Source organism: Mustela lutreola, chromosome 9, assembly GCF_030435805.1.
Source record: "Mustela lutreola isolate mMusLut2 chromosome 9, mMusLut2.pri, whole genome shotgun sequence".
Lineage (NCBI taxonomy): Eukaryota > Metazoa > Chordata > Mammalia > Carnivora > Mustelidae > Mustela > Mustela lutreola.
In genome coordinates this window covers 4,626,749-4,653,264 of record NC_081298.1, presented here as the reverse complement: position 1 = coordinate 4,653,264, position 26,516 = coordinate 4,626,749, and the positions used below count along the sequence as shown (strand labels likewise).

Sequence of the window (26,516 nt, the reverse complement as noted above, 5' to 3'; positions counted from 1 at the left end):
TCCTTCCCATTGCCAACTGACCACGCGCGCCAACCAAGCGGTAGAAGGTGACCCCGTATGGATGCATTGATGGGATTTGACCGTGGGTGTGGCTGGCCTCGTTATGGGGCCCGGGTTTGGGGACCTCTGGGCAGGGGGTCCGCAGGTTCTTTGAGGGTGCGATGGGCGCTCGGAAGGTCCTCCCCAGAGCGCGCGTGTGTGCCAACAGGTGCGTCATACAATTTCGGGGGTTCAGACAGAGCAGCTCATCTGCGAGCCCCCCGCCACCGAACCTTGCTCTTGAGTTTCCGGCGTGGCGCAGACTGCAGCATCCCTGACATTTCCAGCGAACACAAACACCGGCGTTTTTCTAAATGCTAATGGGTTTCTGTGCCCTCTGCTGGAGGCTCGCGGCGTCAGGGCTCTGCAGAGGCCAAGCCGAGCGCCTGGAATTTTCCTCTCATCTTAGAGCTTTTTTTTTTTTTTTTTTTTTTCCCCCTTCTGCGCAACTGGCCCTGCAGTTCTCAATTGAGAACGACTTTCTAGAAGTTGCTGAGGAAGCCCTGTACTTAATACCAAAATCAGCAAGTTTCAGGGAAATTATTTATCTCCCACTTTGGGAATTATTAGTTCTGGATGGAGACTCTGATTGTATAAGGTTTGCTGAAAATTTATGAGGCTATCTGGAAACCAGGAGCGTATTGATTCCTGGTGAGTAAACATTTTAAGCAAATTAAGTGGTGCTAGTAATAATAATAATAATGGGCACTATTTTTCAAGTGTCTGCTCTGTGCCCGGCATTTAATCCCTCCAGCGATGACAGGGGCAGGTTTTATTACCCAAATGTTACAGACCGAGACACTGAGAGATGCGAATGCTTGGCCTCACGCCACACAGCCAGCGGCGAAGGAAAGTTCTCCGCCTCACCTGCCAGCCGGACAGCCCAGCAGGGCTACAGCATCGAGGGTTTGGGCCCCCAGGAGTCTGCCTCATGGGTCGTCTCATCTCTAAAACACGAACAGGTTAGAATGGAGACAATGAGGACCCTGACGGACGGAGAAACTGAGGCCGTTGGAAGGTGACAGTTTGCCCCCAAGATCACACACGAGTTAGGGACAGAGAAAGGAGTAGAATCCTGGCCCACAAATGCACTGAGAACAAGACAATGTTTTCCAATCCCAGCACAGCCCTCTTGCCTGCAGAGGCCTGCTCCGTGGTAGAGGGGACACTGGTGAGGGTGGGGAAGGGGTGAAGGCGCCCCAGCCCCAAACAGACTTTCCCCTTGTTGGAATCAGGACTCAGAGCAATCTGCCCAGGCAATTAATGTCCCCAGCCTGTGTCGCAGTGTCACATAAAGCAGTCTCAGGGCCACGGAGAAAGTCCCCCGAGTTGCCACCAGGGGGAATGCCATCCCTGCCGGCTCTCTGGGAAGCTCCTGTTGGAAGAGTCCTGAGGGAGGAAAGCACCGGGGTCTGCAATGCAGGGGGGATCTGTGGTGACAGAGACACCCAGGAGGTGGCGTGAGGTCCAGAGGGGCCGTCAGGGGGCCTACGTCTAGCTTCTGGAGGAGACTGGAGACCAGGCCAAAAGACTGGATACAGAGGAAGATTCCAGCATCTCTGTCCAGCTGCCTCTGAGACCAGGAAGCGGCAGGGGACTCCAGGCTGGGTGGCCAGGAGGCTGGCTCAGTGGAGCGAGGCCTGGCCACGATGTCCGTGTCGCCCTCTGGATCCCACAGTGTGCATGACCTCTTCCTGATTTGCGCCGTGTGGCCTTCTAGAAAAGATGTGAGGCCACTTCCAATCAAACATGCGTACAAGAAAGAGCAACATGTTGTACCTGGTTCGAAGGAAGGGTGGGGGCGAGGGGAGGGCAGAGGCCCCCGCTGAGCATCCTGGCAGCCAAGGGGAAGGGGAGCACGTTGGGGACAGAGCTGTCACTACCTGCTCGCAATGGGCAGTCCCCCACCTCCCAACGCCGTTTTCCAGGCCGACCCAGGGAGAACGGGGCTGGGTATTATACCCAGAAGACTCACCCCCATCCAAGAGGCAGCCCATGCACCCATCCTCGCCTCCACTATGAGACACAAGCCCAGCCCATCCTGCACTTGCAGGGAGACCCACCTGGGCGATCAGGGACCACAGTGATTCCCACTGAAGACCGTCCCCAGTGCCTTGGGCCTAGAAGGATTTCAGGGTCCCACAAAAATACTTGAATTGACCCCACCAAAAATTTTTTCTGTTGGTGGCACCCCAAAAAAAATGCTTAATGAAATATCTATGACATGTAACGTGATTGTGACCATTTGCAAACCAACTCCTCTTTGGCTGTGGACCTATTTTATTCACTCTGTGATGCAAGCTTGTTTGAACATGGCCGAGAGCATGGTCCGACGGCCTCTAAGGAAGCACCTCCAGGACCTGTAGGAGCGTGTGCACGGCCCTGCCTCGGACTGAGCTGCGTGTCAGCCGCGGAGCTTGGAACTTGCCCCTTTTCTGGCAGAGTGTTGCATTGAACTGGGGGCATGCGAAGATAGAGTGCTTGCCTCTGAAGTTTTGGGGATGAGTATCAGGCAGCTGGCTCTTGTAACGGCAGCGAGAGCAGAGCAAAGCTGCTGGCAAGCAAAGGACTTTGAGTAATGCCACTTGTTAAGTTAAAAGGGTCCCCGAGTCACCCCGCCAACATACCTCATTAGCTGAATGAATTGACCCCATGGTTGGGGTTATTTAATATCTGTCTACTGACTTTGGAGAACGTCTGCCAAAAACAAGATCTCAGTTTTGACACAGTTGATGCTGAGCTCTATTTTTTTCTGACTATTATTTGTCAAACAGATTGCTGAGCCGGGTGCCGCCACGTCGACCGAGTGTAAAGCCACATCATCGACACGGATCTTCCTTGTTATGACAGCAGGAAATGCAGCCAATTAATTTAAAAGCCGAATCCGGCTATCGGGATATGTGTTGGAAAGAAGGGCAGCCGGGATAAGGTGCTGTTTTCCATCACTTTGAAAACAAAACTTCCACGGTCGAGAGACCATTGTCGCACAGACAGATCGCAGAAGTCGTGTTAGAATATGGGGCTTTAGAGAAACATACATCAGTGTGGGGTGGGGGAGTATGGAAAATACATGTCACTCAGCAAGACCATGGCTTCCGAGTCGCAAATGTCCCAGGAGGCTTGAGTTCCTTCTGCCACTTTCCTCCGTGAACAGGGGTGGAGTCTGGCCGTATGACGCATCCACACGTGTGTCTCAGATCTGCTACTCCTTCTGAACCATGCCACCATGTTTTAAAAAATTCAAGTCAACACTTAAAAATCTGACTATATCCTATCAAAAAGCTCTGGAAAAATCTAGCAGCCTTTGGCTCACGTTTCTGCTGGAGCTGATTCGTGGCGCCCTCTCCAGACAGCAGGACGCAGGTCCGCGCTGCTGGTTTCCACTCTTCCCTCTGGCTCCCACTCCCAGCCCTGATGCATGGCAGACAGGGCCCCTCGAGGGATACACAGCCTGGAACTAAGCATAGGAAGGATGATGGTGTTGCCACGTGGGGTCCTAGCAAGGAAGGAGAACACTGGAGGGAGGAAGGATTGGGGGGGGTGGGGGGGAGGTGTGTTTGGACCACTGGGGATGGGACCCAAGAAAAGATGGTGCCAGCTCTGATTCTCTCCTCTTCGAGCTCATCGTCGTCCTTGATATGGTCTCCCCCCAAATCCAACAGCAACTTATCACTTTTAACCAAGACTAATAAGGCACCCCAGTAGAGGACGTGACCGGAGAACCAAGCTCTCTCTGCTTTTCTAGTCCCCTATCTCCCAAGCCACAATTCAAGCAGCAGACCCCTCAGAGATGGCTCGGGAAAACTTCTGGAACATCACTCGCTGCGGCAGCACGTAGCACACAGTTCCTGAGCTTTACAGACTGAAATTCAGAGCCCACCCCACGCAGGACCCCCCGACATTTGCCAGCACTTGTGCATGGCAATAGCAGCAGTACCGTTATCACTGCTATTACTTCTATTATGCTGATGCATTAGATGGTCTCCAGACGCGAGAAGGTAATTGGCTCCCATCACCCCAAGCCGCGTTACTGGATACAATGTTCAAATAGCTTAAAATTAACGGCTGGCATCTGAGCCCGCTCGGTCCATAATGGATTACAGCATGAACACAAACTCACCTACCTCCACCAGCACCCTCCCCGATTCATTTGCAAACAGGACAGATAATTTAGTATCTGATTCAGATTAATTGCCACATTTTCTTGGCTTCCTGCTCCCCAAGGGCCACTGTGGATTTGAACTCTGAAGAGTTACCCAGGTCACCCTCGAGGTGCAGACATTCCCAGAGGGAGTCAAACTTGGCTCTTCTTGGAGCGTGACTTGGACTTTGCCCTGAGAAGAACCTTGTTCTTGGTCAAGTTCTTTGCGTCTTTTGTCCCTGACTTCGCCATCCAGTAGAAGAGGAACATACGCTGCTCACTGTGCCTGCGGTTCAGGCGCCGGGCGAGGGACATGGGGGTCTCCCCCCTGGCATCTCTTTCATTGATGGAGGCTCCATGGTTCAGCAGGTGGTTGATACAGTCCAGACGGCCCATGGCTGCGGCCACATGCAGGGCTGTCCTGCCCATGGGGCTTTGGCTGAGACAGCTGGCCCCTGTAAAACAAGAGAGCCGGCTGAGCAAGGCTCACCCTCCGGGCCAGGAGCCTCACCTCCAGAACTACATTCAGGAGGAGAAGCTCAGGAGGGGTGAGGCCATAACAAGAAGGCTTAGAGTTAGTAACGGCCCCCGCCTGACCCCAGCAGGGAGCATCAGGGAGGAGGCATTGCTGCACTGTCCCAGTGACCAGCACTGCCTTGCCCCCCATCTGCCCACGGCACGCTCCTGCTCCAGGGCCTTCCGCAATGGTGTCCTGGACCCCAGTTGTGTCAACCACCAAACCCCATTTCTGGCATCCACTACCCTTGGGGTCATTCTCTAGGTCGTCCCTGCTCTGTCTCACCCTGCCACCCTCCCCACACCACGGCCTTCCACCTCTCTCTTTCTGCGCATGCTCCAATTTCACCAGTCTTCTGTCTTTGCGCGCTAAAGACACCCTGTTCCCGCATCCCACCCCAGGACTTTGCACATGCTGTTCCCTCTGCTAACGGCCTGTTCCCCGTTTCTGCCCCCGCCCCCCGCCCCCACCAGCCCTGGCTAACTCCATCCTTCTTTTATCACTTCCTCAGGAAAGCCTTCCTCACCCCCTCCCATGAGTCCCGCTCCCCTGTATATGCTCAGCAGACATTCCACAGCTTCAGAACATGCCGTGCACGACTGACCATGGAATTAATTATTTGTAATAATTTGCTGACTTCCCTTCATAAACTCCATGAAGGCAGAAAACACACTTGTTTTGATCACTGCTGTTTTCATCCCCGGCACGTAGCGCGATGCCTGGAGAAGACAGGCGCTCGGGAAATGACAGACGACGGGCAGCCTGACTCATGGACAGATTTCACTTCGATTGAATTCCTCACTGCCTCCCGCAGATGGATGGGCTAATGACAGGTGTCCAATACGGACTTGTTGAATTGAATCAAATTCTGGGTAACAAATATCATGACACAGAAAACAAGGCAATTCAATTACAAGCAGCTGACATTTCTGTAGCCAGTTTTTATGAGCTATGGCTGGACGGTGAGGTAACGTTTTAAATAGGTTCTCCTAACGCCCAGCCTCAGCCTCGGCACGGCTTTGCGGCGGCTGTGTCAAAGGACAGAAAACTTTGCAAAGCTGGTTGTAATGTTTTAACTGGGGCTTTCAAATACATCACAGTTCCATCAGAGTGAAAATGACTTTTTATGAGCTTAAAGGACTGCTGGTCTGTGAACAGCCCATATTTCATCCCACAACAGGCGGCATGGAGAAAGCAGTGGAGAAAACAGCAAAATGGTCAGGAAAGCCTCTACCCAGTCATCCTGCCCTGGCCTCGAGGATGTTGGCGCCCTGCTTGCTGGAGGGGGGCGGGGGCAGGAGGGAAGACGAGGTGCAGAGGGCCAGGGTCAAGGCCACGGGCAGGAAAGGTTCAGATTGGAAAGCAAGTTGATAGGGGAGACCCTCGGATGAGGCCCCTTCTGGGCCTCAAACCCCTGACCAAACAGTACGTCACATGTTCTTCCTGTTCCCGGGGAAGCCGGCGGCCTGGGCCATCTGCGGCCATTGTCTATTGTTCTAGAATGGTCGACACCTCAATCGGTGAACCTCTTTTCCCAAAAATATCCTACGACCAGGAGAGATAAAGATAAAGCGTGCTCCGGCCACGTCTCACGCGAGCCCTCACGTTCAGAGACAATGCAGGCCAAGGCTGCTGCTTCTATCAACAGAAAGAGAGAGAGAAGTGACAGCCTGTCCTTGGAGCGAGGGCGGGGGATGGGGATGGAGACCAGATGAGAAGGTGGTTCGTGGCAAGGGTCTCCTGAAGGAAATCATTCAGAGCCGGCCTACCAATGCTCCCCCAGCCCCCTCCAAGAGAGTGATGCTGGCTTGGGGCTAGACCCCTTGGACTGTGGCAGAAACCCAACCTCAGATGGGGCAGGAATAACACAGGGAGTCCAGGAACATCTCCAGCGGCGTTCGAAGAGGCCAGGAGGCTCTTTGGGCTACTCCTGTGAATTAGTGTCTGGAAGTTTGATCTCTGATGACAGAATCTTCTTGAAACCCGGCCAGGAGAGAGGACAACCGCCTTTACTCAGCATGTCCTAAGACCCCTACAGAAAGAGGCTCCCCAGTGGCCCATGGGACCATGATTGGTGGTTGACACAACTGGGGTCCAGGACGCCATTGCAGAAGGCCCTGGAAGACAAGCACTCTGTCCTCCCTACCCGCGGTAGACCCCAACTTGTGAACATACTCAGCCATCTCTCAAAATTACCATGTTCTAGAAGGTACTGCACGGCGTCCGAGTGGCCTCTGTGAGAGGTAATATACAAGGCCACGAACGCTCTGTGAGCAATCCAGGCCTTCCACTGCTTGTGTTCCAAATGCTGCGAATTTGCAGTTTGGTAAAGAGAATCTTCGTCGACACCGAGGCAGGAGAGCTGGGCAGAATAAAGGGGGTCCGCACAGTGAGTCCGAGTTCTTTCAAAAGTGCAAGCTGCACCTGACTGGTGGGGGCCGGGACCCTCCTGAGGGAAGGGTGGCTCGAAGGCCCAGGGAAGGCTCGGGATGGGAACAGAGAGGGGCGAGCCCTGACCGAGAAGCTGGAACACACCCAGCGGGGGACATTGTTGACCGAATTCTATACATGTCCAGGAAATACGCATTTACCATCGGGCAGGCTCGGGAGGCAGGAAGTTCTTCCTGTCGGTGTTTTGAAGAGAGAAAATAGCTTTTCTGGGTGTCCAGAGGAAGGTGGTTGTGACCGTTAAGGAAGACGCCAGACGACACGAAGTGGCCTCCCCAGAGGGAAATGCACTTCTCTGGAGACTGGATGAATTCTGGCCTTCCGATCTATTTTCAGGCCCATTGTCTCCGCTAACTTTTGGAACACTCTGAACTCCACTCAGGGATGAAAAATAGCCCCGTAACATAATCATCTCGTGGTGAAGCGAGGCCCTGAGCACGAGAGGAGGGCTGCGGGCTCCAGCAGAGAGGAACTCCGTCCCAGATGCAGGGCATCGGGGGTGGGGGCGGCAGTGGGGGGAGGCAGAGCCCCAGAGTGTGGGAGACAGGAGGGAGTGCCCAGGTTCAGAGCGAGAGCCAGAAAACCGAGGCAGGACTCGAGTCCTCGAGAGTGGGGTAGAGGGGGCAGGGAAAGGCCGGGAGCCGGACCACCCCAGGGAAAGACCTGGAAGGGGACGCACCACGTCTGGGACGCCTCCTTCTAAGGCTCCCGCACACAGGCAGGGGGTTGCCACTGTCAGTCTTGGCCCTGCCTCCCCAGAGACCAGCCACCTCTCCCAGACCAGATCCCGGATCCCCACAACCTTCCTGCAGCCAGCGTTTCCTGACCCCTTTCCTGCCTGAACATAAACCCCATCCTCACACGCTCATACCCTTTCATCCAAATGTACTTTCTAGAAAGCACACACTTGCTTCCCTCAGTGGCCTCCCGCCGCCGGCTCCTCGCTTCTCTGTTGGGGAGACACTCTGGTTTCCTCTTTCCTTCTCCCCGCTGCCCACCCCAGAGCTCAGCTGAGAGCCAAGCACAAGGCCTGGCAAAGAGCTGGCACCTGCCGTGGGTCGAGAAGTGCGTGATCTTTCCTCCTTAGGGGAGGGGCAGACGCCCCCTCGGATTTTTGCCCCGTTATGTGCTCTGGACTGTGCAATTCCCAGTTACCTGGAGCCCTTCGCCCACTGTGAAATCAGGTTTTCAACTTTACAAAATATACGTGTGACTAGAAAATCCATTGCCCATTGATTGCCCTTCTTCCTCTCTCTTCGGTGGGGGTCGGGGGTCGGAGGGAGGGGGTTGTAAGGGAGCACCGTGAACCGGCAAACCCAAGAGTGAGTGGGAACTCTTGATACGGTGTCCGATCCTTATGACATGTGGCCGATCTCCTCTTCTCCTACTCTGGAGCTTTTGCTCCAACAGTCGCATTCAAGACTGAATCTCACCCCACCCCATACACACATACACACACACACAAACACACACACAGAGTTTCCAGTTGCTCTGTGAAATCTGATACCCATTTAGAGACACATGAGGGCACCTTACTGGGATCCCCTTCCACAGCCGCCAAAACCAGTTCCGTCCATCCATCATGGCGCCAGACACATAATGAAATAATTCCACCAGGAACAACATCATGGAACTGCAACGTAGTATCATCCATCAAAATTCCTACTGGGAATAATTTTTACTTTAAAAAAATGGGTATTAGAGATAAACTATTACACTGGTTATCTTAAGAGATGATCTGACCTCAGGTATCACAAAGATCATCGGAAAGCCTGGAGCGCTAATCTCCTGTGATGAGCTCACGGGAGTCTGTCTGGGGTCGTTAGTGCTTTTTAGAAACTTAATTTGCTCAGCTCAAATGGAAGCCGAAACAAAACAAAACACGACAAAAAAGGGCAACAGCTTCTAAAATTCTGTAATTATAACTCGTTCTACGGCAAAAAAAAAGACACATGAGTCAGTAAAGTCTTTTTATGAGGCAAAGTCTATGAATAGGACCTCTGGAAGCGAACGTCACAGACGCAGCACAGCGGACCTATGTGCGTCAGACGTGAAACTAAAACACAAATCTCTGGTTAGTGTTGTCAGCCACTGGCCGAAGATGTAACTACGGCAAAACTGTGCTGGGTCTTTCCGATGATACTCTACGGCAGGGTTTTTTCCCACTTGGCACTACTGACGTTTTCGACTGGGTCGTTCTCTGGGGCGGGGGCTGCCCTGGGCACAGCGTCCCTGGCCTCTGCCCAGCAGATGGCGGTAGTACCCTCGCCCGGCGGTGGCCATCCAGAAGGTCTGCAGATGTTGCCACATGGCCCCTAGGGGACAAAGTTGCTCCCGTTGAGCATTTATGGTAATGGAAGGATTGTAAGGCCGCCATTCAGCATGATTTAGACTGGGGACGTTAGAGTTCTGTTGGACTGTCACCCAGAACCAGGGTTGGCATCTCCGTTTCCCAGTGAGCCAGCTGAGGACCCCATGGCCGGGAAATGGCAGCCCCAGGACCCTCCAACCGGACCCGCCTTCCCTCCAGCGACACGCACGTGACGCTCTCGGCTCCGCTGGCCCCCTTGGGTGCTTATGAGAAACTTCGGATGGTGGATGAGAACAGGGAATAGCAATTAGCAAATTTGTTAATTAGGGTCTTATTTGTGGTTCTAACACAGAGGATAATCAGTAATCAGTCTTCAGTAAGACAACTTGACTTCCTAACAACTTTGAAAAAAAAAAAAAAACTGGGTAAAGCTGGATTTCCCAAAGAAAGGCAAGAGTGCGATTCACACATGCTGAACAGCTCTTGGAGAAATCAGAGCACATTCCCCCTTTATAGGCGGCAGCAACTGCCTTTGGCTTAGACAAATACTAATTATCACCAGCTAAATAAATTATGAAAGCTGACAACAGACATGTAAGATCGCCCCTAGTCCATGAATTTTGCTCACCCCTTTCAGATTTGTGTCTCTCAAGGTTTCACGTACATGTTAGCTCATGTGAACTTGCCCGACAACCTTTAGGTGGGTACAGAGGCGTCAGCGGGTTATTTATAGGCAGGAACCCAAATTTTCGTTACTCAACGTAGTAGCACCTTCTTTCTTTCCTTTTTGTTTGCCGTTAAGAGGAAGGGCTGCGGCCGCAAGAGAGGTCAAGCTTCTCCCAGTCGCTAAGTGCTTGCTGAGTGAGAGGATTGTGACATCAGCACAAGTCACTGGGTGTCTTCCATTGCCTCTTCGCTCTCTCGAATTTACGGCTCAGCATAGCTCATCGGGGAAAATAAATTAGCAGAAGGGGTGCCAGACGTTTGTAGCTCAGGATCCATAATTTCCGAATTACTTGTTTTGGAACACTTACTGTCCTTAAGCAGCTCACCTCATCGTTATTCACATGTTAAATAGAGACCGGGCTTGAGATACATACTTCTTTCCAGATAAAGCCCCCAAAATGCCCCAGAGCAGCTTCCAAACATCCCTTTAGCAAAATAAAGATGTCAACAGAAGGTGCTTAGCCTACGCCAGAGAGAGCAAAGGAAAGTATCTGGCGTTCAATGTACATTTTGAATTTCCCGAGTCATCCCCGTCTAGAGGGGGACCTGGCACTCAGAATTCCAGAGCCCCAAGGCTCTGGGTTCCGGCTTAAGGAACTGAGCCCCGGAAGGGCAGTGTCTGGGGTAACGGAGAGCAGAGACAGGCTGATCTCAGATCTCTGCCTGTCTCCATCGCTTCCCAGCCCTGCATTACAGCCGCAGTGTCTCTGCAAATCGTTCTCCACACCCTCCGGGCTGCAGCCCAGAGCTTTTTATACCTCTGTCTCCTTGAAGTATTTTTGCATTGATTTCAGCCGGGTGGGGAGGTGATGGAGCCCAGGGGCTTTGGTCCTGTTCTCATATCCTAAATATTGTAGGGATCAGGACAGGGATAGGCAGGTCCTCAGGCTGTGGGATGGAGACTGATGGACGGGAAGAGGGGACTCTAGAGTCCTCGCCCCGCACTGGGTGCCTACCGCATGAGATCTGTCTGGATAGGGGGCCTTGCCATCCTGACTTAGCCCCAGCGAGCTTTGGTGCTGGGTTCGGATTCCAATTGGGCCAGTTCTGAGCTCCTGACATGGACAAGGACGCAGCTTTAGATTCGGGGTTCTGATACAAACTGGGTTAGTGCCAGTATTGGGGGATCAAATGTGGGTAGAGTTTGCTTTGAGATTTGGGGTCCTGATGAGGATAGAGTTTGCTCTGGATGTGGGACTCTGATGAAAGCAAGATTTGCTTTCTGTTTGGGGGTCCTGGTATGGGAAGGGTCTATTCTGGGATGTGGAGTCCTTGCACGGGCAGGACTTGTTTTGGGATTTGGGATTCTAATGTAGCCCTATATACTGTAGCCACCAAGGGTAAGGACTCGAAGAGGTCAGCCTTGGAAATTGTGGCTGCAGGTAATGCTCTGAAATTCGAGGTCCTAAGATGGGCAAGATTTGATCCAGAGCTTGGGGTTCTGGTGTGGATAAGACTGGCTGAGGGATTTGGGATACAAATACAAGTAGAGCTTTCTTTGAGTTTTGGGGTTTTTTATAGAGGCAAGGCTTACTTTGAACTCTGGCTTCCTTACATGGAGATGGTTGGCTTAAACATGGTTTGCATAAGATTTAGGATTCAGATATGGGTAGGTTTAATGTGAATTTTGGGGTCTTATTGTAGGCAGAATTTGTCTCATGCTTTGGAGACCTTGTGAGGTTATTTTGGTTGGGATTAGTGCTCTGGGATGGTCATGGTGAGCTTGGGAACTGGTTTCCAGGTGTGGGAAGAGTTCATTTTGGGTTCTGGCATCCTCATTTAGACAGAGATGGCTGATGGATTGGGGTTTGGGTGCACAAGTGACTAGTTAGACACTGGGGGCTCACAATTGGGTTTGTTGGCTCTGGGATTTAGGGTCCGGCTCTGGGTAGAATCTGCTTCGGGATTCAGGTTTCTGTTGCAAGCAGGGGTAGTCTGGGGTATTTATCTTGGGTCCAAACATGGGTGTGATTGGCATAAAGTTATGGGGCCCTGGGGTGGGCAATTTGTTTCAGGCATTAGCATCCTTCAGTGGACACGGTTGCTAGAAGAGTCAGGGTTCTGAGAGTTGCATGGTTAGCCTGGGGATTTGGAGTCCAATCTTCGCCAAGTTCGTTCCTGGTTTAGGAGTCCTGAAGTGGGCAGAATTTATGAGCTTCAGCATCCTTGTATGGATGTGGCTGCTGGAGGACTCAGGGTTCTGAGGTAGTCATGGTTAGTCTGGAGATTTGGGGTTGCCTTGGGCAGGTATGTTCTGGGTTTGGGGGTCCTGAGGTGAGCAGTGTCTGTTTCATAGTGTCCTCTCATGGACATAGTTGCCGGAGAATCTGGGGTTCTGGGATAGTCGTTTGGGGTTTAGTCCTAGGTAGGTGTGCTCTGGGCTTGGGGGCCCTGAAGTGGGCATGGTTTGCTCTGAGCTTCAGCGTCCCGTGTAGACCCGTCAGCCAGAGGATTTAAGGTTCTGAGGTAGTTGTAGTTATGCTGGAGATTTGGGGTTCAGTCTTTGGCACAGTTTGCTTCAGGCTTTGGCATCCATGTGTGGACCTAGCTGGCTGGAGGACTGGGGGGAGCGATTATGAGTCCAACATGGGGATCTGGAAGTCTGCATTGAGTTTGGAGTCCTGACGTGAGGTTTGCCCTAGACTGTAGGGTCCCACTGAGGACAGGCTTTGTTTCAGGTTTCTGGTCTTGTGTGGACCCTGTGGGCTTTGGGATCTGGGTCCTGATGAAGACACTGGCCACTAAGGGGCCGGAAGGGTCTTGCTTAGGTGGCAGCGCCTTTGTGGAGATTTGGGGTCGCAGACATCGCCAGGATCTGCTCAGGGTCCGCGGGTCTGACTAGACAGCTTGCTTTGGGAGGAGAGTCCTGACTCAGCGGGATATGTTTGTGGATTAGGGTCTTGCTGTGGACAGGGTCTGCCTTGAGATGTGAGGTCTAACCTGAACCCGATTTGTCAAGATTGGGAAGTCCTTGTGTGGCCAGGCTGGCTTTCCTATCTGGGGGCTTGGGGGTGGGGGGGTTGGGGTTTGTTCTGACACCTGGGAGTGGGGTGGGGGAGTCCTCACGCGGGCAAGCGTCCCTTCAGGGGCCGCAGGGTCAGAAGGGGGCCCGGCGCCCCAGCGGAGGCCATACACGTGGCGAGGGCAGGGGGTGGGCAGGGTCACCTTGGTCCAGGTACTGGAGCCGCTGCAGGTCCAAGGGGATGCCGGCGGTGAGGTCCAGCTCCTCCTTGAGCTCCCGCACCGTCATGTCGCTGCGGCAGTTTGTCACTTGGAACATCTCCCCGGTCTCCTCCAGCAGCACCCGCATGACGAAGGCTTCTGGGGAGGCGTCTGGGGAGGCGTCTGGGGCCAAGTCGAGCGCCGGGCTCACGGCCTCCGGAGCCCCGACGCCGCTCTGGCCGGGGGAGCGGGCCCGGGGCCGCGCAGGGAGGGGCCGCGGGCCCGTCCCCCGCCCGCCCCGCCTGCCCCGGCCGCCCCGCCCGCCGGCCACGGGGTCCGAGCCCAGGGCGCCCCCCGGCGGCTCCCCCGCCCGCGCTCCGCCGCCCGCAGCGCCTGCCCTCCACATGCCCTCCTCCCGTCTCCTGCCCAACCCTCCGCCCCCGACCACCCGCGTCACCGCAACCCTCCCCCCACGCCCCGCGCGGGACAGAGCCCCGCGGACCGCCCTGGGGTCCTCGATGGCCCGATGGCCCGGGGCTTGGAGGCGCGGCGGTGGCGGAGTGATTTGAGCTATTCCCCCCCATCCCCAGGGGGCCGGGTCCCCCAGGCCCTTCTGAAAGCCTCCCAGCTGCTCGCCAGGTCACTCACTGCCCTGTCACGGGTGACCTCACTCCAGGTCACAGGCCGCCGTGGCCGCTCGCAATAGTCTGCGTAACTCAGGGCCCAGGGCCTGGAGTGGAAACGCCCTAAGTCCTCCCGGAGCGCCTCGTCTACAGGGGTCGGGCTGGTCTACAGCGGCGCTCAGCAGCCCTATTCCTGGCACGAGTGGAAACCCCCACGGAGCCGGGCCGGCGCTCAGGCCGCTCCGGAAGCGGGAGCCGGGCCTCCGTGAGGGTCTGCAGAGCCGCACGAACACCCGTCAGTTCTGAAAATGCTCTCGGATTCTCCGAGGGAGAAAGGAGCTGGTGAAAACTAGCAGAGAGGAAGCGTCCACTCGGCGCGGGGCTGGGACGGCTCCCCTGTGAAGATGCCTTTCAAGGGAGCTCGGTCTGCAAGAAACCCACCTCGTGGTTTTCCACTGATTCACCCGAGAGGAGGCCGAGTGTTCAAGTGCACAGGAAGCTTACGTGTGATGATCAAATCGCAAACACTCAGCGCCCCACACCTAGGAACGATGAACACACCGAGCTGAAGTGACGCGGGAAGGGGCCGGAGGGGAGCAGAACCACCTCAGAAAAATCTCAGTTGTTACAAAACACGAATAAAACGTGAGCCTTAAACATACTTCTTGCAGAGAAATACAAGCACAGTCATTAAAAAAAAAAAAAAAAAAGTTGCATTGGAAAGGCATTCATATTAAGTTATAGACCATTTTTAGTAAACTCAACTTTTCTTAAGGTTGGATTATTTACCGAAGAGTCTACAAATCTCTACAAGCACATCTGTTTCAGCAAATTCTATGCATCGCAACACAAACTGAGGTGGTTTGTTTTTCCTTAGTGGAAAGCAAAGCTCTGCACAGAATACAAAATTCCAGGTGATAATTCTACTTGCTGCCTGGTCAACAGAGTTTAACTATATGACAACCTCAATTTCTAAACAATAAAAAAAAAAAACACTAAAAATTATCTGTTACTGATGCAAAAACAGTATCTCCTATTTACTCAATATTTACTAGAGTAAATATTGAACACAAGATGGACTGACTTTTGTTTCTCTTAATAGGTAGCCTCCACAGTTTATAAGCTCACGCTCCGTTGGGGCTGCCCGAATGCCACCCCGGTTACAATTTGAAATTCTCACACATGTACCTTATTTTCTTTGGCACGGTATAGATTCCTTCCTTTCTTTTTAAAGAATCAGCTCAGTGGAACTTGGGGGAGGGAGACAATATCCTGTATACCAGGAAATTCAATATATAGCTCCAGAAATTTTATTTTTAAGAAAAGGGAGAAAGAAAAGACGGACAAGAAAAAGATCCAAGGAAAGCACAGCAATAGCAACATGCCCTTTGCAGCCAGCTCTTGAACCCCAAATGGGCCACTCCTTCCTTCCTTTGTGCCTGCTTTCAAGATTAAAAATAGAAGCAAGAAAAATAACGTGAGCCTACACATTATACAGAATTTAATGAAACGTTTATAGAATCTCAAGTTATTCATGAAAACCATTTAAGTTCTAGAGCATCTTGGTCTAAATTTTAGAAGAATGAAATCTGAAACACCATAATTTAACCCCAAATCCCTGGCAAGTGTATGGACTGATCGGGACTGCGGGTTCCTAGTCTCTGCTAAAGATCCTGAAGCATCAGCTAGCTGTAAAGTCAATATCCTGCATCTCAATGATCAATTTCCCTCCCGCATTCTTAAATGTAGGATAATAAATACACGTAAGAATGAAAAATCTTTCTTTCTGCCTCTGTCAAAGGCCTGTACGGATCTTTACGGATACAGTCACCTCAAGAAGGGGAGGGATAAGTGCCTGAGGAAAATTTCCAAGTACAGTTTACACAAAAGTACAATATTAGAAAGACTTCCATAAATCATTCTTCAGCAGATTTCCTTAACTATCACATTTTTCAAAAGTAAACAAATCGGGCTATATTTGCAGCAACTCCAAGTGGAGCATAAATTTAAATGATGTATTTGTTCTGTTCACTGATAGGAGGCTGATATTACGTTAGTATATTTTCTTCCTGTCAAGAGTTATTTACATATGTACATTATTTGTTAAAAATAAAATGTCAATACCATAAACTATATTTTACAGGAAAGCATGAGGGAAGCCAAATATGCAAGTCTCTGAAAGACTTAAAAGCTTCTAATAAACTACTTTATTTTAGGAGGAGGGGGCTTTAAATTATAGTCGGTCTGTCATGGAGAAGGCGATCTGGACCCCTGTGCCCAGCTGCCACCTGGTCCTACAACTCGGTCGCAGGCTTCCAGGTCAGCAGCCAGGGGTGCAGAGGGTGGTGCCCGTTCCCGGGGCAGTCCCTGGGGCTGCACATGGGAAAGAGGTCATTTGAGTGCCTGTCCTCAAAGTTTCAGAAGGTATGACATGGTGAGACCCCTGACAAGCGGGGGCGAGTGGTCTGCGCCCACGTGCGGTGGGCCTGGGGTGCGTGGGAGCCCAGGGCGGTTAATTCCGTTCCTCCAGCAGTCGCACGTCTGCGGTGCCCCGACGCTTGGGTTCCAGGGTGGCAAAAAAGGACACATCCGGGTCCCGGTCGGACTGCAGGGCCAGGACAGTCTCCTCAACGACTTGAAGATGAGGGTTACCGGCATTTCTCAAGTACGCTGGAGAGAGAACACAGGAGTTTGGCTCATGTGCCCGTGCCCAGTGTTCCCAAACGCACCTGAGTGCTGGGGGTTCTGCAAACCACACCTCAGGACAAGGAAGCACTTGTATAGCATAACCAGACACGTGAGACCTTCAATGACTTTTGTCACAGTAACTTCCTAAATTTCAAAGATGGACTCCTGAGAACCCGTACGCATATTTTTAAAGTTATAATTTAAAAACTTCCCACGTTATCTTTCCTTTCCTCCACTAGGCAAGAACTGCACGTGCACGGAGGGCAGGAAGGGGCGCGGGTGGCCGGGAGGCGCGAAGCGGGGAGACAGGAGCCTGCGGGGTCGGGCTGGACACGGTGGGCTCCCCCTGCGCGCCATAGGCGCCATTGCAACGGCTGAGGGACACAGTCTCCCGCTCCGTCCTCTTCAGGACACAGTGACTGCTTCCAGACCTCCTGGGAATTAAGGCTGATGTTTGTTGCAGCTTGTGCTCTCTGCATCGTTAACATTTACAAAATTCTTCCCCATTTCTAGAAGACTGTGTGAAGTTCTGCATTTTAGCGTGAAGCTTGTTAAATGTGAAAACTCAAACATTTTATAAATAACAAACTATTCTGCATAAAAGTTAATACATGGATTTATAAAGTCTGAAGCATGCGTGTGCAATTTCCTAGAGAGGAAGTCTGGCAGTGCACTGCCTGGTGAGCTTTAAGATGTGTAAGTTCGAAAAAACGGTCCACATACCCTTTTCCAGCAGCGTCTGCCGCAGAGCTTTGGCCAGCAGAACCCTCACGTTCGGCACCGGATCGGAGGCCAGGCTCAGGAGGCTGGGGAGCAAGTGTTCGACAAACTGCTCCACGGGGATGCACTCCTCGTCCACCACCGCCTGCCAGGACAGACAGCCATAGCCAGAGAATCGACACTTTTCCACAGTGGTCAGCGGTTTCTTCTAAAAACATACCCTTCCACGATTCCAAAGAAGTAATTTCGGGATCTGTGGGTCTGAGGACTGTGTGTGTGTGTGTGTGTGTGTGTGTGTGTGTCCAAATCTTAAAATCTCAACCACTGAATTTGGTTAGAAACATAGTTAATAATTTCTAATTCCTTACCAAAGACTGGGTTCTAGGTGGTGTAAAATCTGATGGAAAAATAAAGGCTTCGAGTCAGACAGGCCTAGCTTCAAACCTAACTTGGTCACTTACTGGCTTCATGGCCTGGAATAAGCGGCTTCACCTGTCTGGGCCTCGGTTTCCCCATCTACATGAGGGGGATGTGCCGGGGACGGCAGAACATTTTGCAAAAAATCTAGCAAAGCACCCACCAATGAAAGCTGAGAGCCCTCCCCTCTGCTAGTCACCAGAACTCGGGTACCAGGCCTGTCTAGGGCTACCTGACCCCAGACTCCAGTGCAGGCCCGGCCCTCTCTGTGACCCCCTCACAAACACTGTGTCTGTGAGGACAAGCAGCATCTGCTCCCTGCCACCCTGACAGAACCCTGTGTCTCACTGCAGGCTATGGAAGCCAGAATGAGCCCAGTTTTACAGGGCAGGGAATTGGGGTCCCGTGAGGTGCCACCCACAGGCCACCGGGTCTGTGAGCACCAGCAGGGGCCGAGTCCCAGCCAGGCCTGTTCATTCAAAGTCCTGCAGACCTTCCCGCCACAGGGAGACAAGAGCACCAGGTGTTCATGAACTGTTTCTCACAAGTTGAGGCCACGCAGAGGTAGTGGCTCGTCACCTCTACAGCACAGACCCTCGCCAGCCCCCAAGGTCAGGCTCTCTCCCCAGAGCGCACTGAAATAACCATCAGGTGACGCCCCCCTCCTTTGGTCTGTCTCATATCATGGGTTTTCTAAATCCTTAATAATTCGTGAAAGCGCACACACTCCCCTTTTTCCTGAAGAAAATTAGTGAGTATTTTTTTCCTTTTGTCTCATCATGGATTTTCTAAATCTCAGATCAAGAATTAAAAAACAAAAGCAAAGAGATCTCATTTACCCCTTTCTCCACAAAATGACTGGACTGGCGTCTTCCTTACAGAAGTCTGTGATGGGAGGCCTGTGGTCTGGGAATTTGGCATTTCACCCGCCACCCACTGCCGGTTCAAAGCAGAGGGCCAAAATACCCTGTGATGCCCGGCCAGCCCGACAGGGGGCCCTGGTGAGTCCTTTGGTGGGGGAAGAGGGTATGAGGGTCAGCTAGAGTCCAGTAACAGCTTTACTGTCATATTGGCAAAGCTGGGTGATGGGTTCATGGGGAGTCCGTGCTGTTCCCCCACCTTTGTACATGCTTGAAAATGTGCATGGGAAAAAATTTAAAATTTTTTAAATAGCACATTAGCAGAAAAAAAAAAAATCCCGGCTTTACACTTGCTGTGCACTCTTGATCAAGTTACTTAACCTCTCTGGGCTTCAACTGCTTCACCCGAAACACCTGGTCTGAAAGTACATGGGTGTGACGTGTTTGATCCATGGCCGATTTTACCACTGAGGACCGGGTGTATGAGGAGTCCAAGAAATGGCAGCCATCGGCCCCAGCAAAACTGAACCTGCCCCATTTCCAGGACACTAAGTGAAGAGGGTGACATGAGGTGCTGGACAGGCTGACATGAACTTCACTTCTAGAGGGATTCAGGAGCTCTGCCCTATTGCTGGCCCCGCCTTCCCTCCCAGGCGGCTGGCTGAGGGCTGGTGCCGGGAATGACCATGGCCTGGGACCGGGCACGGCAGATGCGGGGCTCTGGGCCTCGGCCTCACCTCACCAGATGGATGGTGCCGGCAGAGCAGGAGCTTCTAGAACACGCCCGGCACACAGGAACCACTCAGCCAGCATCTACAGGACGAATGCACAGACGGGTTGGGTAACCCTGGGCCAATCACTGCCTGACTGGGCCGATCACAATCTCCTGGGAGATAAAGGGGTTCGGTCCTCTGGTCCCCAAATTCCCAGCTGGTTTTTCAGGGCTGGGATTGTGTGTCTGGTGCATCTGGTATCAGTCCACAGCAACATAAGCCCAGGGGAGACTCCCCCCAGGCCGTGCTAACCTGACAAATGAAAGCGAAAGCTTGCCTTCCCACCCACTTCGCGCAGTGCCGGAACCTGATGACGAGCTCACTGATGACACTTAAGCCCAGTGCGCTCTCACTGTGGGAGGAAAACTTCTGTAAAATGGCCACAACCTGTGGGAAATATCAGAAGAGCACATTAAAAATGCTGCCATCCATTTGAGTCATGAATCCTACTCAACGCAGAAAACACACATGTTTATGCACATTTAAAATGAATTTATAAGCAAGGGAGAAGGTTAATTTTTGTCACAGTCATCATTAGAACACAGAGGGGAAGGATGTTAAAGTACATGGCAATGCACATATGCACACTCAGCCACGTGAAACCCTTCTTAGAAATAAAATTTAGAAAGGGCCTGGCATTAGAAAAATACATTCTTAATCTTAAGATTCCGATTTTTAGAAAATGGCCCCTTGCATAATAACTAAATCATTACCTTTCAGAACATGTCATTTTTGTAAACTTGTAATAGCATCAGAGTACCTTAGTAAACTGGAATTTTCAAGTGACACCCCCCCACACACGGTATTCAGCTGGTGTGAGCCCAAGTAAGACAGAACCAGTTCTCTACGTTGGAGCTCTTGCCCACTGACTGCTTTTCTACAAAGCCATGCTGTTGAGTCAAGCCCAGTCTGAGTTTAAAGGGAACACTGAGCCATGGTTTGAAGGGTTTCTCATGTAAAATGATTTATCTTTAATTTCTATCACTGAAATATACAGCTTAAAAAAAAAAAAACTATGCTATGTATTGATAAAACTGTAATACAGTTTACTAATTTCAAAATTTAAAGGCTGGTTTCCTAGGTATCCAGAGAAACCAAGGGCAGAAATCAAAGAAGTTAAAATGGAAGGAATAAATGTTCCTACTTCCAAAAATCACAAACAAACAAAAAAGCCATGATTCCTTACTAGTTTGAAGGAGATCCACCGAACTTCAGAAACTTTATCTGCACACAACTTTAAGGCAATATGCATTAAGTAATCATGAACATCATTGGGATTATAGAGCTCCAAAATGAGTATCAGCTGTCTGAAATTTTTAAAAAAGAAAGAAATAAATAAATTATTGGGGGGCACCAAACAAACAAACAAAAAACCTCCTTATAATTTCTCTTTACTCTCATTTCGTCTTACAGGGAAAACTAGCCAGGCTGGGAGATAAGGCAAGCGAAGACCCAGCACGGCTTTCCGGCGGTGAAATGCCAAAAGCAGAAGCGGAGTGAAATGCCATGCAAAGAAAAGTGGAAAAAAAATAAATCTCCATTCCTCATCTCGCACTCAAACAAATCAAACAAGAAGGAAATAAATTACACTTTGTAAAACAGAGGCCTTGGAATTTGTGAACAGGGACATTTCCCCGTGAGGTTATCGGCTGGAAAGCACATAAAACTTTGCAGATCAGATAAGGTAAAAATAGGCAGCGCTCGAGTTCCCAGAGACCCTGCACGCAGCCCGCGGCGGCCGAGCTCGCCCCGACCCGGCCCCGGCCCCGGCCCGGCCCCGGCGGCGGGCCCCGCGCGAGCCTGCGCCCCCACGCGCGGGCGGTTCGCTTGCGGAGAACCGCGCCGGCCCCGCGCCCGGGGAGCGCCGCCGCGGCTCCCACTGTCTGCAAACCGGGGCGCGGGAGCGGGAGGAAAATAAATGGCATCACCTCCACGCGGGCAACGAAAGGAAATGAAAAAGAGATTGGAAGGAAGTTAGAACCAGAAACCAGGGGTGCCGGTGAATACTTTCATATCGAAAAGCTCTGTTTTCAGAAAAATGAGAGCAATATCACGGGCAGGGGGAGCACGGAATTCATATCAGCGGGCCCGGCTTCAATAACCACGGCCGAGATGGAAGATAGCCAGAGCTCCGAGATAACGCTGTGCGCGGCGCGAGCCCCGCCGGCCCGGTCCGGCCCGGCCCCGGCCCCGGCCCTGTACCCCGCCCTGGGGTCCCCGGGAAGCGGGTCAGCCCGGCCCCCGTCCCTTGGTCGCGATCCTGGCCCCGGAGAAGCGGATCAGTCAGGCCCGGCCCCCAACCCCCAACCCCCAGCCCCCAGCCCCCCAGCCCGGGCCCTCAGCCCCGGCCCCCACCGCCGGCCCCGGGGAAGCGGGTCGCCCAGCCAGAGGCGGACCTGGCCGAGTTCCCGCGCACGGCCGCTAGAGGGCGCGAGGCTTTCATGGAAAACAGGGGCCTGTTTTCGTCTCCGATGTAAGCCGGGAACACGGCATAATGACTAAAAGCTCAATCTCTCAAATTAAGCATAATGATTAAAGATCACAGCAAAGAGAAAATCTTTTAGTTTGCCCCTGGCACAGGCCAAATCATATCCTGAATAGCTGCAAAAGCTTGATGGATTTCTACAGCAAAGACAATGATTGGAGACATTTCCAGTGGAGCATAAGAAAAATGAAAACTGAAGCTGGGGGAGAGACAGCCTGGGCAAGGGGCAAATGGCCACCCGGCCACCCACCACAGCCACCAAACCCGTTGGGCACTGTGCAGAGCACGTGGCAAAGCACGGGGCACGCCTGGGGACGGAGACTTATTCAGAGCAGTGGCCGTTAGAGAAGAGCGCCCACCCTCTGCACCCCTCTGGCCAGCACAAGCCGGGATTAAATAAGCCCTTCACACACAGAATGACGCACAGAGAGCAGCCACCTTGGGCGACGTTTTTATCTAATAATCGTCTGGTCTGGGTGAGACCTTCCCCTGTCTCTCTCTGTCGCATCATGTTCTTTAGAAGCTGAAGTGCACACGCCACGCTGTGCCCTGCAGAGAGGGCTGCGCTCAGAATGTTCAGGAAAGCTCTGGCAAAAACTCTTCTGATTAACAGGAAAATATTGAAGAGTGGGTGATTCATCTTTTATTTGGTTCGAATAAATTGCCTTAGAGAACAGCAGAACACACTAATTCCACAGTGACTCGAGCCCTGTCTGCATCTGAAAATGAATGTCTCCCCGGAGACCGTGGTATTTGTAATTTAGAGCTTCGGAATTCACTTTATCCCTGAATAAAAACATAATCTCTTTATCCGCAAGAACACTATTACTGCTAGTTTAGAAATCAATTATAAGGTAGGGAAATTAAGAATTATTCCATCTAATTTGCCTTCTCATATCCCCAAACAGGTTTTACTTACTCTGCTAGTTCATATCGAAACCTCCAATTCCTGCTGTTATCGGTCACTACAAATTCTTGAAGCTGATAAAGATATTCTCTCCTCTTGTCTTCGTGAAGCAACTATTTTTTAAAAATGTATACATAAATAAAAATAGAGAACCCCTCAAAATGACCCCAAATATACTGTCTGATCACCCTTGAAGTTCTGCACTTGTCCCTGTCAAGGACTGGGCATTCCCCTACTGCCCTGAACTCCATCCATCACCCGGGGTGGCTGTGAATTAACGTTGCTGGGAACAGCCCTCACATGGACCCCTGAATGCTTCCAACCTCTCCCCCGGTGAGTGCTTGTGGATTTCCACATGCCCCCAGCTCTTTCTTCTCTCATAATTTCCTGCCTGCAAACAACACGTATGTGTGTGTGTTCCGAAGACAAGGCCGCTGCTGCTTCCCGGGGAGCTGGCTCTGCTCGCCTATGCCGGCACCACGAGGGGAAAGCTAGCCCAAGCCCAGTGTATCAGGCACCCCCATCTGTCAAGGGCAGCTCGTGGTCATGCAGATGCAAGTAATTAGTTTCTCCAGGTCATTTTTAAAGTCTTATTTTTACACTCATCATCCCTTTAGGAAAAAAATTAAGAAGGCAAGCAGGGAAGCAGCAATGTTTTGCAGAGAGCCCTTCAGGCAGAACTGAGACTGGGTTTCAGCTGGGCTCTTCCCCTGGGTGACTCTTGGCATACCGCGTGTGACCCAGAGGGCCTGGGCTCCTTCCTCCTCACAGAGCCAACGAGGCTACATGTCTACCATACTGCACAGAATTAGGACTCCAAAGGACAGGGAGATTACGAGGAAAGATAAAAAAAATATTTACCCATCACTACAAGAATACCCAGTGTCAAGCCTCCAGACGATACCCCTGAACCCAAGAAACCTAGACCACTGCTCCGGTTGTCCACGGACGCGTTCCACAGGCTGGGCTTTAAGAACTGTTCGGAAGAGGGAAGGTTTGCGTTTCCTTTTTAATCCTTCTTCCTACCTTCAGAAAATCATACAGGTGTTTAAGAATTCCTATTCGTACTTCATCCAGGTCCTTTAAAAATCCATTGAAGACGGGCACCAGGTCAGCAGCTGTGAGCTGGTCCCCGAGAATCACAGCCAGCTCGTGGATGGAGAAGGCCAGGGTCCGACGCACTTTCCACTGTCAGTGCGCAGGAGGACCGAGAAACCGCAGAAAGCAAGCACAAGGCCACATCACCAACAGAGTAAGTGGCCTTTCTAGAATAAACCTGATGCTGCCTGGGAACAGGCCGCCAAGGGCTTCGCCTCATCGGAGCCCCGTCAATATGCCAATGGCACCCGCAGCCGGTACTGGTAAGCCAGTGAGGCCCGCGCGCGCGCCCCTTTTCCTCCCCAGCAGATGGACCGCCCCATTTCCGTGGGTGCCTCTGAAAGGGCTCCTCTTACCTGCACATCGGAAGCCAGCGCTTCGTACGTGTCTCTCAGGCAGTGCCAATTTTGCCTGCCCAGGGTGAGTGCCACCCCCGGGAGGCTGTAGGCGCAGTGTTTGGCGATGTCAGTATCGACAGTCTGGGCGCGAGCGGGGTCGGTCATCGACACGTACTGATCTAGCAGGGGCTGAGGTATTATGTCCTGGGAAACAGTGGAGAAAGGAAACCATCATGCTCGCAGGGAAGAAGGAGCGTGCTCAGGAAAAACAAAGGAGTCTGGGATTTGGGGGTGAAAACTGCAAAGCAGAGACGTCAGGGGAAACCGAGGCCTTCCGAAAAGCTCGGGGCTCTAGATGGGTGGCCTTCTTGTCTGCAGGTGAAATTTTCAACTTGGACCAAACCATGCAAAGCAAGGCCCACACTCATCTTTTCTCACTTCGTCTAACATTTGATGGCTCAGAGGACTGTCTGGGCACCAAGGCTGGGTTAAGTCTGATGCACACAGCTCTTGAGAATGGAAACGATCTGATCTTTTCTCGTAGCAGCCCAGCACCCAGAGCCCCAGCCGGGGCACGCTATCAATGGCTTTTTCCAGCTGACGGGACAGCACCTTCCTATAACAACACCCACTTACTTCTCTCCTGTCAGGACAAGGCGATAAGATAATTTCAAACATTTAAGAGATCTTACATAGCACAAGAGCCTATCCACAAGAAAAAACGAAGCCAAACATAGGTCAATCAAAGAATCTGTCAAAAACTTTTCAGATTACGAGAAATGACTTGTAGAAATAGACACTAAATACGAACGCAATGCAGAGATGTCAGGTTTTTCTCCTATTTGACTTGCTTTATTAATATACTGTTCTAGATTGTTTGAAAGATTTTAGCACTCCTTTAAAATCTGTTGTTTTTTTTTAATAAGTTAGAGAGGAAATATTAGCAACACAAAGAAGGAGTGAAGATATGTATTAATATTGACGGAAGAAAAATACCTAGTTCCCATGGCCGTTCGTAAATTTAACTCCCAGAAAAGGTGACATTTTGACTTTTCTTTTCGCTTTTCTTTGCTTTTCTTTTCAAGGAACAAACCTGTAATTTAGACTTCTTCTCCTTAATTGGGGCGGGGAGATGCCTCTGCTCCGTCTCCAGACTGTCAACAGCTCCACCGCAGGGTCGGCCGGGGTCCTGCAGAGTTGATTGGACACGTTACCAACTTACCCCAAACACGGAGCCATTTTATCATTCTTCCTCAAAGAATCCGCTTTCAGTGCTGGAAATGACTGCTGCAGACCAAGACCATTTCCCTGGGAGTCAGGGGTCTCTCTCCAGATGTTAAAAAAGACAACTGCACAGGTATGGAGGGTGTGGTCAGGGATTTTAGGGGCCAAAGCAAACAGATATCATGCATTTTTCATCTCAAGACTGCTTGAGGCCTTTACAGAAGACAGGTGGATGTCCATGAGAAGCCACCACTTGAGTCTGCACTGACCACTCTAAGGCCTAAGGTCCTGGGATGGTTAACCAACCCCCTTGTAAGAGTCACACACTGAAGACACAAACCATGCAGACGGCAGGGCAAGCAAGCGCATCCAGTACTTCTGGGGAGCTGGAGACGCGCAGCAGTGTGGACCCGCCGGGGTGGGCAGACAGACAAGGGGAAGACCTAATTTGGGGGAAGACGTGGCCCATAAAGGAGTATTTACCTGGAAAACTATTCTCGATTTTCACATGTACAAACACTTCTAATGTTTGCTGATGAACCTTTTCAGTAGGTTAACAATTAATATGAGCAAGAACACTCAACAGTGACATATTGGTCTCTGATCATTGATTACATTAGCGGAGATGAACCTGACCTTCTCCACCACCCATCACATGGGTTCCCACGTGCACTTGAAATGTCATACTGTCTACTAGCTTAATGGATCCTGACAAATCAGCTCAATATATGATCCAGGAAAGTCGATTAATACACCGATAGATGCTTCGTTTGCTCTGAGGCATGCTACCACAGCCTTCAATTCCCAAGATTTTCACTGAAATATACTGCTTATTTTAATAGAGGACAGGATAAAACAGAAATATTTGGGCATGATAACCTAAGACCTCAATTTCTCCAAGTTCGTAACTTCATATACCTTAATGTGTAATAATCACTGTTCTTCTTTCGGGAGTTAATCTGATTCCAGAGTTTTCAGTGCAGTTGGCATTGTGAGGTCATCTCCCCCAAAAGCCACCGGGCAGTCAAAAGACACCAGT

General features: G+C 51.4%; 2 protein-coding genes across 8 annotated transcripts in view; both read right to left on the bottom strand.

Moving 5' to 3' along the window:
• Positions 1–4,221: 4,221 nt before the first annotated feature.
• Positions 4,222–13,750, bottom strand: ANKRD60 (ankyrin repeat domain 60). The gene is made up of 4 exons (XM_059133464.1): positions 13,348–13,750; positions 8,677–8,807; positions 6,894–7,059; positions 4,222–4,635 (listed from the first exon to the last, which is right to left on the bottom strand). The coding sequence occupies exons 1-4, from the start codon at positions 13,748–13,750 to the stop codon at positions 4,334–4,336; spliced, it is 1,002 nt and encodes a 333-aa protein (XP_058989447.1). The 3' UTR covers positions 4,222–4,333.
• Positions 13,751–15,254: 1,504 nt separating this feature from the next.
• Positions 15,255–26,516, bottom strand: part of LOC131808617 (serine/threonine-protein phosphatase 4 regulatory subunit 1-like) — an 82,595-nt gene continuing 71,333 nt past the window's right edge. For 4 of the 7 annotated variants that reach the window (XM_059134806.1, XM_059134803.1, XM_059134805.1 and 1 more), the window contains 9 exons: positions 25,347–25,442; positions 24,272–24,457; positions 23,844–24,005; positions 22,830–22,930; positions 20,612–20,732; positions 19,678–19,812; positions 18,632–18,800; positions 17,379–17,520; positions 15,255–16,637 (listed from right to left, as the gene is read on the bottom strand). In XM_059134806.1, coding sequence (XP_058990789.1) covers positions 16,616–16,637; positions 17,379–17,520; positions 18,632–18,800; positions 19,678–19,812; positions 20,612–20,732; positions 22,830–22,930; positions 23,844–24,005; positions 24,272–24,457; positions 25,347–25,442 — 1,134 coding nt within the window. In that variant the 3' untranslated portion in view covers positions 15,255–16,615. Of the gene's footprint in view, positions 16,638–17,378; positions 17,521–18,631; positions 18,801–19,389; positions 19,466–19,677; positions 19,813–20,611; positions 20,733–22,829; positions 22,931–23,843; positions 24,006–24,271; positions 24,458–25,346; positions 25,443–26,516 lie in introns of those variants that run through there. The other 3 variants (XM_059134804.1, XM_059134807.1, XM_059134808.1) reach the window with 3 other exon arrangements.

What these genes read in the sequence shown, in the direction of transcription:
- ANKRD60 (XM_059133464.1), bottom strand. Translation starts at nt 13,750, where the DNA reads ATGTGGAGGGCAGGCGCTGCGGGCGGCGGAGCGCGGGCGGGGGAGCCG. An exon ending in GCTCCAGTACCTGGACCAAG is followed by an intron (nt 8,808 to 13,347) that starts GTGACCCTGCCC and finishes TATTCCCAGTAG; the next exon opens with GAATTTTGATGGATGATACT. An exon ending in TGGAAGGGGATCCCAGTAAG is followed by an intron (nt 7,060 to 8,676) that starts GTGCCCTCATGT and finishes TATTCTGCCCAG; the next exon opens with CTCTCCTGCCTCGGTGTCGA.